We start from the raw sequence: 13,689 nt of genomic DNA, 5'->3' as shown, positions 1-13,689 counted from the left end.
GGGCTTTTATGGTTTCATTTCTCACATGTAAACCCGGAAGTCCCTGTAGTGACCAGGGCTGCCCCCTCCTGCCCCCCCTACGGCCCACGTCTCTGAGTCCCCCCGCCGTCCTCTCCCTCCCCTCCCGTCCTTCCCGTCCCCCGCGTCCAGCCCTCGCTCCGGCTCCTCCCTCCTTCCCCTCCCCTCCGGCCCGGTCCGAGGCCTCTCCCGCCACGCCCCGCCCCGGAGGCCCTGCGCAGGCGCGCTGGGGCCGCGCGCGGAGACCTGGGAGCGGGCGGGGGCGGGGCGGCCCGGGCGCGGGCCCCCAACGGCCAACGCGGCCGCGCGGGAACTCGCGCGCCAGGCCCCGCCCGCGGTTTGAACGGGAGGCCCCGCCCTCGCATTCAGCCAATCATCGGGCGGGGCGGCCGGCGCCATGGCGACCCTTTGTGGGCGCGGAGAGGCCCCGCCCAGCCCCGCCCCGCCGGCCCCGCCCCGCCGGCCCCGCCCCTCCCTCGGCGGCGGGAGCGGGCGCGGAAGGCGGCGGCCAGGTGAGCGTCCCGGCGCGGGCGGCGGGCTTTGTGCGGCGGCGGGCGGGCCTGGGCGCCCGGGGCGGGGGCTGCGGGCTCCCGGGAGCAGGCCGGGGCTCTGGGGGCGGGGAGGGGGCGCGACGCGGGCCACCGGCGCCCCTTGCCCCCGCCCGTCCGCCCCGAGGGCCTTCCTCCACCTGGGAATCCCCTCCCGCGCCGGCGGCCCCGCACTCCTCGCGTCGGAAGGTACTGCTTGTCCCCCGGCTTTCATCACGCTGCGGGCTTTTTAAGAGTAGAGTCGCACCACGGGGTCGGCGGGGCCCCGGGGCGCTGCAGCCTCCCAGGACAGCCCCCACCGCCTTCCTACCTCGGACTTGGGAAGGGTCCGCGTGGGGAGCCCGGCCGACGTGACTGCGGCCCCGACCCGGGTGCCTGCGCCCCCTGCTCGCGCTCATCTCCCCTTTTCGCCCCTTGCCCGCTGGTGCGTGGTGCCCGCGCTCCCGGGTCTCCTTCGTAGCCTGCGCTCCTTGCGGGGTGAGTGGGGGGCTGGCCGTGTGTTGCGGGTGCCTCGTCTCATCCCAGCCCTCTGGGCAGCACCGGCTTCCGCTGGTAATCGAACGCCTTCGAGAATGGCCCGTCCCGGGGCACCGTGCTCCGGGGCCCTGGAGGGCAGTGGAGTCCGCAGTGGACTGCAGGCCCGTGAGGGTCCACGTCCACTTCTTTTCCTTTGTTTCTGGGTTTGACTTGTTTTAAAAGGGAACGGCGAGGACATTTTGCACTGGTTTCCGTCCCCCAATCTGTAGCGGACCCAACTTTTTTAAGCCGGCCAGGGAATATCAGGGAGCAAGCGGTGCCTGCCCCCTGTTCGGTCCGCTCTAGCTGCCGAGGGCAGTGGAGACGGAGATTGGGGAGGGGGGAGGGGGGTGGGGGGTGGGAAGAGGAGGGTTCCCAGGCCCTGGCTGGTAAACTCTTGGGTGTGCTCCTTGTGGCTGCCTGCGGTGGCACTCAGGTGTGTGGGGGCTGGCGGTGCGGGGACTAGGGAAAGTTCAGAAACTCTTCCACGAGCCAAAAGCAAGCTAAGTCCGGCTTCCCAAAAGCGTATTGTCTGCGAAATACAATCGCCAGGAAAAGGGCTTACCAGGTAACAAGACTTTGCTCAGAGACGCTCTCGTCCAAATCAAGGGTTTCCCAACTGTGTTGCGTGCACGGGACAGCAGGACTGACTTAACTGTTCTCTTAAAACAAGAAAAACACTGCCTGTTTACAGAATTAAGTTTGATGTCTTATACACTTCTAGCATATAACTACTCTTTATTTTCATGTTTTGGCATATTTTACAATTGAAGTTGAAATTCAGGATAAAAAGTCAGTTGTTACGACTTTTTTCTAGGAAGAATGTTAGGTTTTATCCTGGGAAGAGGCCTAGGAAGTTTTTTTCAACTTGCTAATGGAACCTGTTTCCATGTAGAGTTGGCAAATTTCATTCCACATAGCAAAAGCCCCCAAAATTCACTTGGTAGGAATGGCGGAAGGAGAGTCTCAAACAGTGACGATGGACCCTCGCCCCCCAGCTGGACTCCCGGGCAGCTCTTCTCAAGATTCCCACGCTTGCTCTGTCTTCCCCTTTTCCTCTGATGAAGTCTTTCAAAGACAACTTGATCACGGGACCGAAACCGAGACTCGTGTTGGCCTGCCTGCAGAACAGCTTCCCGAGCCGAAGGTCCTGGTGAAGGGTCAGGTCGGAGCAGAGTCTGTGGCCTGCTCCCCCTGCCCTTCCGCTCAGAGCCTGGGGATCTGCCTTCTCCACCGGCCTCACGGGACTGCCGGCCCCACGTTGTGAGAGCAGCCGCGGGAGAGGTGACAGGCCACCAACGGTGAGGGTCCGCCAGGCCGGGCTCCCCGTCGTCGTGGGGGGGTCCTGAAAGGGCGGGCACCGCACCCCTCCCTGGCTCTACCTGCCACGTGGAATCATTCAGTCTGTCTTCAGTTTTTCCTGTTGGGCAGCCCTTGTTCTGGGGGTTGCTGTGCCGTGACCGAGGGGCTAACGCTGACGGCCTGCTTGTCCACTGGCTTGGGAGGGTTTCGAGCCCAACACCATTGACCCTGAGGAGTTGATGGGGTTTAACTCAGTAAGACCTTCTGGCTGTCTGCAGTGGACGGAGGTGTGTAATAGCTCATACGGTAAAAACCTTGGCTTGCGAGCATAGTTTGTTCCAGAAACATGCTCGTAATCCAAAGCACTTGCACATCAAAGTGAATTTCCCCATAAGAAATACTGGAAACTCAGATGATCCGTCCCACAACCCAAATATATTCTTATAAAAAATGATTACCATACTGTAATACAGAATAATAAAGAAAATACAAATCATAAAGGTAGATTAACCTGCCCTTTGAAACCGTTCGTGGCTGGTGTGAGGGCGACGGGACAGAGGAGGGTGCTGTGTAGAACGGTGTTCACGATCACTGATGGAATCACTGCTGTCTGTGGGCTCAGTGGAATCTTCTTTTCGTGCACTTTCAACCAGGAACCTGTCCAATGACCTGGAATGAAGCAAAGCCTTCCTAGGCTCCCTCTTGTCTGGAAAAGCAAAGGGCTGTCCAGAGGTGCTTGGAGGTGGCAGAAATACACTAGTGCCAGTCGTGGGCACCTTCCAACGTCCTGAAAAGTCACTGATTTCTGCCCAAACACCGAAGCCTGAGACCGAGCATCGCAGCATGGGAGATGATCACCCAGTCCCGCAGAGAGAGAGAGAGAGGAGCCATTGGCTCCGTTGTGATCATGTGATGTTCCGCATCATGTACCACTGGTAGTGCAAGACCCCGCCCGTTTATCAAGTTAAACTTATCAGAGGTGTTTGCTCGCCTTGGCAGAACACTCGCAGAACGAGCTCCTCGCAGTCCAAGGTGTTACTGTACTTTCTTGTTGGGAACTTAATGGTGAGTCAGGCTCTGCAGTTAGGACAGCTGGGGAAGTCTTGGGTCTTGTGTCAAGGTCAAGTGCCCCAGGCCATAGTCATGGTCCAGGCCAGCCCTGGGGGGGTTCTGTGTGCCCCCCTCCACTGCCTTCAGAACCATACTCTGCTGTGTCCCAGACGCAAACGTCTGAGGAGGGTGAGTCTCAACGGCCACCTTCTCCTGGGCTCAGCCCTTGGTGTCACCCTGACACAGGCTCTGGTGACTGCACAGTGGCACCTGATTGCATGGGATGCCCTTGAACTCCTCCTCAAGTTGCAAGTCTGCCAGCATTTTCTTGTACAGAGTGTAACAAAAATTAATAGTTGCTCGGGGTTTGGCACATTTGAAGGGAATAGTTTGAGTGACTCTGAGCACATACCTGTCCTGGCGTGTGGTCCAGGCACTTAGTGATGCATGGGAGGCAGTATCTAAAATGGTGTGGTTCACGTTACTGTGGTAGCCTCCCCCCGTGAACTCGTTTACGTGGTTTTCTTTATCAGGGTCACTTAATACAGTGAAATGAACAGGTATTACTGTGCTATCCAGGGAATCTGAAGAATGCCATTCCCGTCTGGTTAGGGTGCGTTTCGAGCATCCCGGAAAGTTCTGGATCATCCCAGCTTTCCCACTGGTGACCATCTGCTAGTTCACAGCTTAGGTTAGCTTTACCTCTTCCAGAAGTTCCTATGAACGGAGTCCTAGGGTACCTGTTTATTTGTTCTTGCTCTGTAATTCGGCATGGCGTTTGAGGTCCGACCGCACTGTTGCCTAGGTGAGCATGGAGTTTGTTGCTGGGTAGTGTTCCGTTGTCAGACACACCTCAGCTTACCCATTTGACTTGCTTATTTTGTTTTTTCAAAAATTTTTTATGTCTTTATTTTATTTTGAGAGACAGAGAGCGAGCAGGGGAGGGTCAGAGAGAGACACACACAGAATCTGAAACAGGCTCCAGGCTCTGAGCTGTTAGCACAGAGCCCGACGTGGGGTTCGAACCCACAGACTGTGAGATCATGACCCGAGCTGAAGTCGGACGCTTAACCAACTGAGCCACCCAGGCGCCCCAGCATATTTTGAATCTGAAAATGTTTACATCTGGGTGGTGACCCAGGTTAATGGCAGAGGCACGTAGGTTGGAGCTGGGGTAATCGGTAAGGTGGAGGGTGAATTGATTCAGCCTTCTAGAAAGCAGCTTGACCGTGTTCATGACAAGCCTTACAAGCGCCCCTACCTTTTAAGCCCTAGTAGAAACTCAGGAATCGAGTGCTGCGAGCATCTACACCCAGTAAGAACCCAGCATCACTGTAACCCGGGGCACCGTGAGTGGTGCAGATGTCAGGGAAGAAGGCTCAGTTCTTCACAGCGTTTGCCTATACCGGAGGACCAGCGTGTGGCGGTCAGAAGTGATGGTAAACCTGTACACGACATGGGAAGTGTGATAAAAACAGCAGAACTCTCACGAGCTCGCGGATGCACAGAGAAGAACCTGCGTGCTGACTGGTTCTCCGACGGCAGGGCAGGGGTGCTTTTTGCTGCGTCCTTTCTGATACTCTTCCCAGCTGTGGACAGGAAGCTGCGGAGACGGACGGGGCGGGGCTGCAGGCGGGGGGGGGCGCGTTTGGAGTTTTCTAGAAGTGGGGACACCTATCGGGGAGGCCTCAGTTACTGATGAAGCCCTTTCCTTGGGGCGACTGACGGAAGTCACTGGCTTCCTGGGTTGTCACTGGAGATAGAAGTCTGACTTACGGGCTGTGTTAACCTTAAAAATAAAGGTTATTTTACCAGCAAAAATGGGTGTATTTGGGAAGAACAATAGCGGTTTAAGGTGTGAAAAACAGTGGAAGGAGACCACATCTTGACTAGAGCAGGGAGGCGGGCGGGGACCGCACACCCCAGCGCTCACAGCCCGCCGCAGACCCGACAGGGAGAGCCGCGCCGCGCGCACACACGCACACACGCACCCGCCACCTTGTTAGTGTCCCAGCAGGGAGAAGGAAGGTTTCCTCCTCCCCCGGCGACAGCCCAGCCAATGAGAGACTGACGCAGCTGAGCCAATAAGGGATGGTCACAGCCCAGCCAATGGGAGGCCGTCTTGGCTCAGCCAATGAGAGGCCTCTATACTCCGAACTCCCATTTATTCCAAGGGACTTTTTGCTCAGCAGCCCCATTCCCTCCCCCGCCCCCTGAAAAAGCCTCCAGATCATTCTCAGGACTTACTTTTGGGTTTTTAGTAGCTTGCTTGTCCTGAATTGAAATTCCGTTATTCTGAAATACACCCATCTTTTGCTGGTGAAATAACAGAGTTTTAGTTTTATTTATTTATTTATTGCGAGCGAATCCTAGGCTCCAAGCCCAACGCGGAGCCTGACTCAAGAGTTCAATCTCATGACCAAGATCAAGAGTCAGACCCGTAACTAGTTGAGCGGCCCAGATGTCCTGGAAGTTTTGCTTTACAATTAACAGGACAGGGGCACCTGGGTGGCTCAGTCAGTTAAGTGCCTGACTTGGGCTCAGGTCATGATCTCGCAGTTTGTGGGTTCGAGCCCCGCGTCGGGCTCTGTGCTGACAGCTCGGAGCCTGGAGCTGCTTCTGATTATGCGTCTCCCTCTCTCTCTGTCCCTCCCCTGCTCATGCGCTCTCTCTCTCTCAAAAATGAATAAATATTAAGGGGCGCCTGGGTGGCTTAGTCGGTTAAGCGTCCGACTTTCGCTTAGGTCATGATCTCGCTGTTTGTGGGTTCGAGCCCCGCTTCGGTCTCTGTGCTGTCTGCCATCTCAGAGCCTGGAGCCTGTTTCAGTCTGTGACTCCCTCTCTCTCTGACCCTCCCCTGCTCACGCTGTCTCTCTCTCTCCTAGAAATAAAAAAAAAAAAAATTAAAAAAAATGAATAAATATTAAAAGAAATTAACAGGACATGCAAGGGTTTTCAGAGCCATAGGCAAATCCAGCAGAATAAGGAAGTGGTTTGGAGGGAACAAAAAGTGGGAGAAGAGCGGGAGTCAAGGTGGTGACTTTCTCTTTCCCTGAGTGACGGGTGGTCAGGTTCCTGTGGGGGTCGCATTGTGCTTACTCCCTGTGGGCCTGGAGTTGGGCCGTGAGTGGTAGTGTCCTCCTTCCAGCCGCTCCGACTTAGTGAGTTGGTCTTCACTTTTGTAGCTGGTTGCTGCAGGGAAGGGCTGGGGTGCTGCGTGGATCTAGCCACCATCCTCAACACACAGGCTTTCAGGGCAAATACGAGTAAGGGCTCCTCGTGCGGCCTGGGGCTGCCGTTGACCATCCCGGCGTGGCTGGCACTGAATTCAGCCTTGGTGTGAGATGCCCCTGCTGGACCAGCTGCTCACACTCGTGTCTCAGGCTCGCTGACCCCTCGTGGAAAGGGAGGTGGGCCCCCAGGGGGTGCAGTGTGGAGCTTTGAGCTCTGTGCGCTGTGGGTCTCCGGCTGCTCGCAGCTCCCCTCGGGGCTGCTCGCCCTCCTCTCCGTGCAGGGCCAGCCGGGGGGCAGCCCGCAGTCCTTCCTGTTGGTGACCTGGGCTTCGTTATGTTATTCGAGTGAGTTTCGTTGGGCCCGAAATCTGAGTGGTTGTCATACAGAGTTGGAATTTTAGATTTGACTGAAAAGAGATACTAAAAGCTAAACATGGAGCGTGGATGGGCGCCTGGCTGGCTCACTTGGTTAAGCGTCGGACTCTTGATTTCGGCTCAGGTCATGATCTCAAGAGTTTGTGAGATTGAGCCCTGCATCCCGGCTCTGCACTGACAGCTCAGAGCCTGCTTGGGATTCTCTGTCTCTCTCTCTCTCTCTCTCTGCCCCTCCCCTGCTCGCACTCTTCTCTCTTTTGAAGAAAAAAAAAAAGCCGAAAAGATAAAGTGGTTTGCCGCAGAGGAACCCTGGAGAGTTAACCCCCCGCCCCAACACACACACACACACACGCAGGGCACCTTGTAGTTTGACTCTTAACATTCTCAGTGTACTCATCAGTTTTAAGTAAGTGACTTTTACACAAGTGATGAGAGGAAAAACCTGTAAAAGTTGTATTTGCTGGCACAACAAAAGCCCTGAATCCTGTGCCACCGGCAGTGAGAGAAGCCTTTGTCGTGTGGGATGGTGGTAAACGCTTTAACCCACTTGCCTAAAAATAGTTGACAGTAAGTGTGCGCCAGGTGCTCCGGTGGGAGGGGGCTTCCGAGGCCCTGATGGTCAGTCGGGGCTGTTAGCCGCCCTGGGGAGAGGAGCAAGCTGGGACTACGTAGTATTTTAGACTTCTTCTGTGGAAGTGAGTACAGATACCCCGGCCTTGCGAGGAAGTGGTCGGGGGGCGCCCCGCGGGAGGACGTGCGGGTGGCCGTGCTGCACCTAGGACTCGGGGTGGGGGGTGGGGCGCAGCCCGGTGTTTGAGGACTGCAGACCGAGTGGGGGGGGGCGGGGGCTCTGGAATGTGCTAAGTGGCGTGCTCCCTGGTCTTCGCAGGGCACGATGTTCGCGCGGGGGGTGAAGAGGAAGAGCGCCGAGGACGCAGAGGAGGCGGCGGCGGGCGGGCGGGCCGCGCCCTCCTACTCCCTGCAGCGGCAGTCGCTCCTGGACATGTCCCTCGTCAAGCTCCAGCTGTGCCACATGCTGGTCGAGCCCAACCTCTGCCGCTCGGTCCTCATCGCCAACACGGTCCGGCAGATCCAGGAAGAGATGACGCAGGACGGGACCTGGCGGCTGGTGGCACCCCCGGCCGCAGGGCGCGCGCCCCTGGACCGCCTCGTCTCCACGGAGATCCTGTGCCGAGCGGGGCGGGAGCAGGAGGGCGAGGGGGCCGGCCCCGCGCCAGACCCGGCCCCGGGACAGGCCCCCAGGCGCCCGCAGAGCAGCTCCTGGGAAGGGGACGGCCCCCGGGAGGGCAGGGGGGGCTTCCAGAAGTCGCTGGATCAGATCTTTGAAACGCTGGAGAGCAAAACGCCCGGGTGCGTGGAAGAGCTGTTTTCGGACGTGGACAGCTCCTACTACGACCTGGACGCCGTGCTGACCGGCATGGTGGGCGGCGCGCCCCCTGGGCCCGCGCTCCCGGCCTTCGCGCCCGCGCCCGCCGCGCCCCCCGGGTCCAGCTGCAGGTCGGATCTGGGCGAGCTGGAGCACGCGGTGGAGATCCTGGTGGAGACCTGAGGGCGGCGGCCGGTGCGACCCGTGGCGGGGGGGGGCGCCCGACGCCTCCGGAGCCGGTGGCCTGGGCATCTGCGGGCTCAGCCTCGGGCCCGTCTGCGATGAGGGGAACGTTCCAGAACAGCCCCCCGGTGGCCCGTCCCCTCTCTCCTCCTCCAGCTGGCCGGCCTGGCGCCCGCAGGCCCCCCGTGCTGGCCCCTCCGGCCTCCGTCCGCCGCCGGCTGGGTGTCCAGCCTTGTTTAACTTTAGATAGGTGAAGTTTTTTAAATTAAGTTTTCTATGTTTTGGGCAATATTTTGTCTGAAGATATATTTTTTAGACTTTTTATACTTTTATCTTTTTTAGACTTTGTCAGCTATTCAAAGTATATTTTTCCTGTAAACGTTTCCTGCTGCTACGTTAGAAACTTATAACCTGAACAGTTGCAGTTGGTGTATTTCATTTTTTAAGGTTTAAATAAGGACTTCGTTTTACGTGGACCTTCACGCTGGCCGGGTAGCGCCTCCCACACGAGGGTCCTTCCCAGCTCCGCTGTGCCAGCCGCTGCGTCTTCGTTAGAATCACATGTGGATTGCAGGGGGTTTATTTATGCCTATTTATATGTAAGTGGTGGAGGGGAAGGTCCCATCCTGCCTACCCGGGGCGCTGGGGGGCCCTCCTGTGCGTGTTCCCGGCATGGACTGGCCTTTCCGTGGGGGCTGCCGCCTGCCAGCGTGCCCCGCTGCTGTCGAGTCTGAACAGTAATCCAGGGGAACCTCACGGAAAGGGAGTCAGGAGGCCAGGAGGGGGCTTTCACGCTGCACCTCTGGACACTGAGTATGGCCGGTCACAGACCCGACCGAAGACCCTTCAACAGGAAGGAGTCAGCGCCGGGCCCGCAGGAAAAGATGCACGTTGCCTCTCCCACCAGAGACCGACGGCCCAGAAACCACTCAGCCAGCGAGAAGCCCTCATCGCCCTGGACTCTGCTTTGCTCCAGTGGCTTCTGTTCAAAGCAGCCCTCTCGGCTCCCTCCTGTCTCCATAAGTGACGTGGCCCCCACTTGTTTGTGGGACTTGCCTACGGTTCTTCTGTAGCTTGCTTATCCCGGGTCACGATTCTGTGATTCCTGAATAAACCCATTTTGCTGATAAAATAACTTTTATTTTTAAGGTCAACACTAGCCGGGCTGCTCTGTGCCGAGTGACGCTAGCGCTGGGACAGAACTGTCAGGTGACGTCACGTTAAGTCCAGAATTAGAGACATCTGGACTCTTGTCATGTATGGCCCCTCAGTTCTGAGGGCAGTTAATGGTGGGGTTGGCGGGGCAGTGCCACTTAGACGAGCTTTGGTGCACCGTGCGTGCACCCCGAGCCTGCCCTGGACACTGGGAGCGCCCACACCGTCTGTGTTTTTTTTTTTTTTTTACCAGTAAGACTGTACTCTCCCCGCCCCACCCCTGCCCAGCTGGTTTCTCATGCTTTTTCTTCCTTATCCAGCCCTTAGCCAAAAAGGTTTGTTTTCTTTCATGCATAGGACCATTCTTTAATATCAGTCATGTATCCGTCATTTTATTAAAAAATTATCCAACAAACAGAATGGAAGTGTGTTTATTATCCACTACTACAGCATAGTCCTTGAGTGGATCCTTTTCAGCTGGATTATCTATTTAACTTGGATGTGTAAAATAGGGAGTGGGGCATTTTCCCTTTGCCGAGCACACGGGCTTCTCGTTCGGCACCCGTGCCTCCCAGTTCCTGTGCAGGGACGAGGGTCCGCACCCTTGGAGGAGCCAGTGGTGGGATGCGACGTCCCCCGGACTGGTTTTGAAAGTACTTTTTCCTCGTGGAAAATACCTTAAAGTGTATGTGTTTTATAACCACTAACCTGAAGCCATGTGAAAATTAATAGAAGGGAACCTCGTTTAGAGCGGCACCACGAGGCGGCGGCGCACGCTCAGGCCCACCACTCCTTGCCCACGCCGACCCAGCAGGAGGAGATGCACCTTGCTCACGGGTACTAGGGACCATCCGGGCAGAGGAGGGAAGATTTCCTCCTCCCCCAGCAACGGCCCAGCCAATGAGAGTCTGTCCCAGCTCAGCCAATGAGAGGCGGCCACAGCCCGGCCAAGGCAAGCGGGTGTCTATGCTTCCCACTGTGTACTTCCCAGTTTACTCCAATGGACTTTTTGCTTAAAACAGTCCTTCCCAAGCACCCTCCCCCTTCCATAAACAGCTCCTCCCCATGCAGGATTTGCTTTTGGTTTTAGGAAATAGCTTGCTTGTGTTGTACTGCAATTCTGTTATTACCGGATAAGTCCATCTTTTGCTGGTAAAATAACTGGCATTTTTATTTTTAAGGTTAACAGGTATTTTGTCTTTATAGCATTTTTTTTTAACTTTTACTTTTGAGCGAGAGAGAGTGCAAGCTGGGGAGGGGCAGAAAGGGAGGGAGACAGGATTCGAAGCTGGCTCCAGGCTCCGTCGGAGCTTCCCACAGAGCCCATCGTGGGGCCCCAACTCACGAACCATGAGATCACGACCTGAGCTGAAGTCAGATGTTCAACGTACGGAGCCATCCAGGTGTCCCTAGATCATTTCTTTGAAATTATTTTTTCAGTCGTAGTGTTTGCAGTGTCTATCTTCCCAGCTTTTGAAAGTATAGCATTTTTCTGAAAATGTGGGCCATAGTGCACTCAGAGGGAGGAGCCAAGCGGGGCCTTCGGGGTCCCCACCTGAAGGACACAGCGAACCCTGAACTGCCCGCTCCTGCCCGCGACCTTTTTCCCTTTGCTCTTCTGGTGGTTTCCCAGGGCCTCCCCTCTGGTGCTTGGTGGCCTGGCTGCCCTGGGCAGGGCCAAGTGGGGCCCTTAGTCATCCCAGCTGTGCTGGCTGCTGGACCTCTGGACGCTGACTCCCCTAGAAGCATCTGAGCTTCTCCACTGAGGAGCAGAGGCAGGTGGCCAGGTGCTGAGGACGGACCGAGTGCATGACTCAGGCCCTGTACCTGTGCCGACATGGTCACGTGGTTTTGTAAACGTTGCAGAAGGAAGGTGTGGGGGCTGCAGCATGCTAGGGCTTCTGTGTTCACCCCACATGTCCGTGCAGCTCTGTGCGCTGGGCCAAGGAGCTGGTTATCAGTTCCTAGGCACCAGACGCAGGACAGCCCCGCCTCCCAGGGCGGGCAGGAAAACCAGCAGAGGAGCCTGGGGCTGCGGTGGCCCCCAGCAGCTGCCGAGCAGCCTGAGTCATGGCCTGTGGCTTGACGCGCCCTGCTGCAGGGGGAGCCTCTCGACCCTGTGTCCCAGGATTCCACCAGGCCAGGGGTGGGGCGAGATCAGGGACCTGGCTCAGTACTGTAGCCAGAGCCCATCTGCCCAAAGCCTGGGCCTCGCCGTGAGGATGGAGACGTGGGTGAGCTTCCTGTCCCGTGGTCGTGCTGTGGGGCTGCCCATCGGATCGGGGAGGCGCCCTGGTGAGTCTGGTGTGTGTACACGTGTGCATGCTTGTGTGTGCGTGCGCGTGTGTGAATGCACGTGCGTAAGCATGTGTGAATGCCTGTGAGTGTGCGTGTCTGCGTGTGCACGCACGTGTATGTGAATGCATGTCCGTGCACGTGTGTGTGCATGGGTGTACACGTGTGCATGTGTATGAATGCGTGTGCACACACGTGCATGTGTTTGCGTGCACGTGTGTGGCTGTTGGGCAAGGCACGTGGGGGAGGATTCCCTGGGGGTGGTTTAGGGTTTGGTTTTGTGTCCGGGACTGCTGTTCGTGTCCCCCAGGTTCATACATTGGAGCCTAACCCCCAGCGTGATGGCACCGGGAGGGGACCTCTGGGAGGTGCTTGCTCTCCGCCCTGGCGGTGCACAGTGAAGGGGTGGAGGCGGTGGCCGCGAACCAGGAGAGGCCCCACGGGGACTCCGGCTTCCAGCCCTGTGGGAAGGACTGTCCCAGCCCCCGAGCCGCCGAGACACAGCTGAGATACGGTGTCCCCTCCGGCGCCCACCCGTCCTGTAGGAGGACACCTCCCGTCCACCTGGTCCCCTCGGTGCGGAAGCCGCCTGCGTCCTGCGCTTGCGGCCCAGCCTCCGGCCCGTCTTCCTCGGTGCCGGCACACGCTCTGAGGGGCCGGGCGACTGGAGGGGCCCGAGGGCGGCCACGGGAGGAAGGCTTTCCTGTGGGAGTGGAGGCACCCTCGAGTCAGGGGGCCGGCGGCCTCTGTGCCTGGTGCCAGTGGTGACTGGTTGTCACCGTTGTTCTTTGCTTTTCCCTTTGGGAACCTTAGAGCCGACCTGAGGTGTGGAGACGTTCTGCGCGTGAACACCTACGGCAGCCCCGTGTGGCGGTGAGAAGGCGAACACTACTTCCTTCACACCGGTGTCCGCAGCAGCGACTCCGTCACTGGGATGCCACACGCACCCGCGTCGCGGTGACCACCTGGTGGCGGTTTGCACGGAAGGGGATGGGCGCCGCTCTGCCTGGCTCGGGTCCCGGCAGCGGGCACGGGGTCGGTGAGGCTCTGCCCGCTGGCTGGGGTGGGGGTGGGGTGCTGGGGGCCTCCCGTGCGCCCGGGTCGAGGTGGGGGTGGGGTGCTGGGGGCCTCCCTTGCGCCTGGGTCGAGCGCTGGCCTTGGCTCCAGGCGGCGCGCGTTCCCCACTTGGGTGGGTTCTGCTGCTTGGAGCCCACAGCTCTCTGGCACCTTGACGTGACAGGCCGGCTGGTGGCTCTTCAACTGGCCACGTTCCCCGATGCGAGCACGCAGGCACGGTGGCCGTCTCCTCCAAGCCACCCCTCCTGCTGCCCCGTTTGGGTGCCGCACCTCCCTCCTCATGCACTTGAACCCCAGTAGCCCGCCCGTGTCCTCCCTGCAGGCTGCTTCCTGCGCCTGTCCTGGGTGCTCCAGCCTGCGGGAGCCGAGGCCTCCAGGCCTGCCTCACCCGTCCCATCTGCGACACCGACCGACTGGCTCGTGGAGTGTTCCCCGGCCGCCGCGAGGCCCGAGTCCTGCAGGGTCCGTGGGTGGGCCGACGCGCACAGAGCACAGGTCTGCGTGTCGATCCTGCCTGGGGCTATAGGCCTGTGCGTGTGCCTTTTGTCAA

The 13,689-nt window shown here is 58.3% G+C and overlaps 1 protein-coding gene and 1 long non-coding RNA gene across 6 annotated transcripts; both read left to right on the top strand.

The window, feature by feature from the left end:
* The first annotated feature begins 497 nt into the window (after window positions 1-497).
* Window positions 498-10,184, top strand: CDCA4 (cell division cycle associated 4). Of its 5 annotated transcripts, XM_039225186.1 has the most exons (4): window positions 498-530; window positions 2,030-2,383; window positions 3,038-3,449; window positions 7,932-10,184. In XM_039225186.1, the coding sequence occupies exons 3-4, from the start codon at window positions 3,447-3,449 to the stop codon at window positions 8,610-8,612; spliced, it is 684 nt and encodes a 227-aa protein (XP_039081117.1). In that variant the 5' UTR covers window positions 498-530; window positions 2,030-2,383; window positions 3,038-3,446; the 3' UTR covers window positions 8,613-10,184. The 5 variants fall into 5 exon arrangements, with proteins under 5 accessions (XP_039081117.1, XP_039081119.1, XP_039081120.1 ...); XM_039225187.1 differs by lacking the exon at window positions 498-530 and having other exon boundaries at window positions 1,565-2,383; window positions 3,038-3,418; XM_039225185.1 differs by lacking the exon at window positions 498-530 and having other exon boundaries at window positions 1,566-2,383.
* Window positions 10,185-12,570: 2,386 nt separating this feature from the next.
* On the top strand, window positions 12,571-13,689 carry LOC120227039. The gene is made up of 3 exons (XR_005527155.1): window positions 12,571-12,638; window positions 12,876-13,097; window positions 13,462-13,689. It is a non-coding gene; the product is annotated as an uncharacterized LOC120227039 (long non-coding RNA).

This window comes from Hyaena hyaena, unplaced genomic scaffold, assembly GCF_003009895.1.
Source record: "Hyaena hyaena isolate Hyena2069 unplaced genomic scaffold, ASM300989v1 scaffold_1957, whole genome shotgun sequence".
NCBI lineage: Eukaryota > Metazoa > Chordata > Mammalia > Carnivora > Hyaenidae > Hyaena > Hyaena hyaena.
Note: the sequence above shows the minus strand (reverse complement) of the source record. Positions and strands in the feature narration are given on the sequence as shown.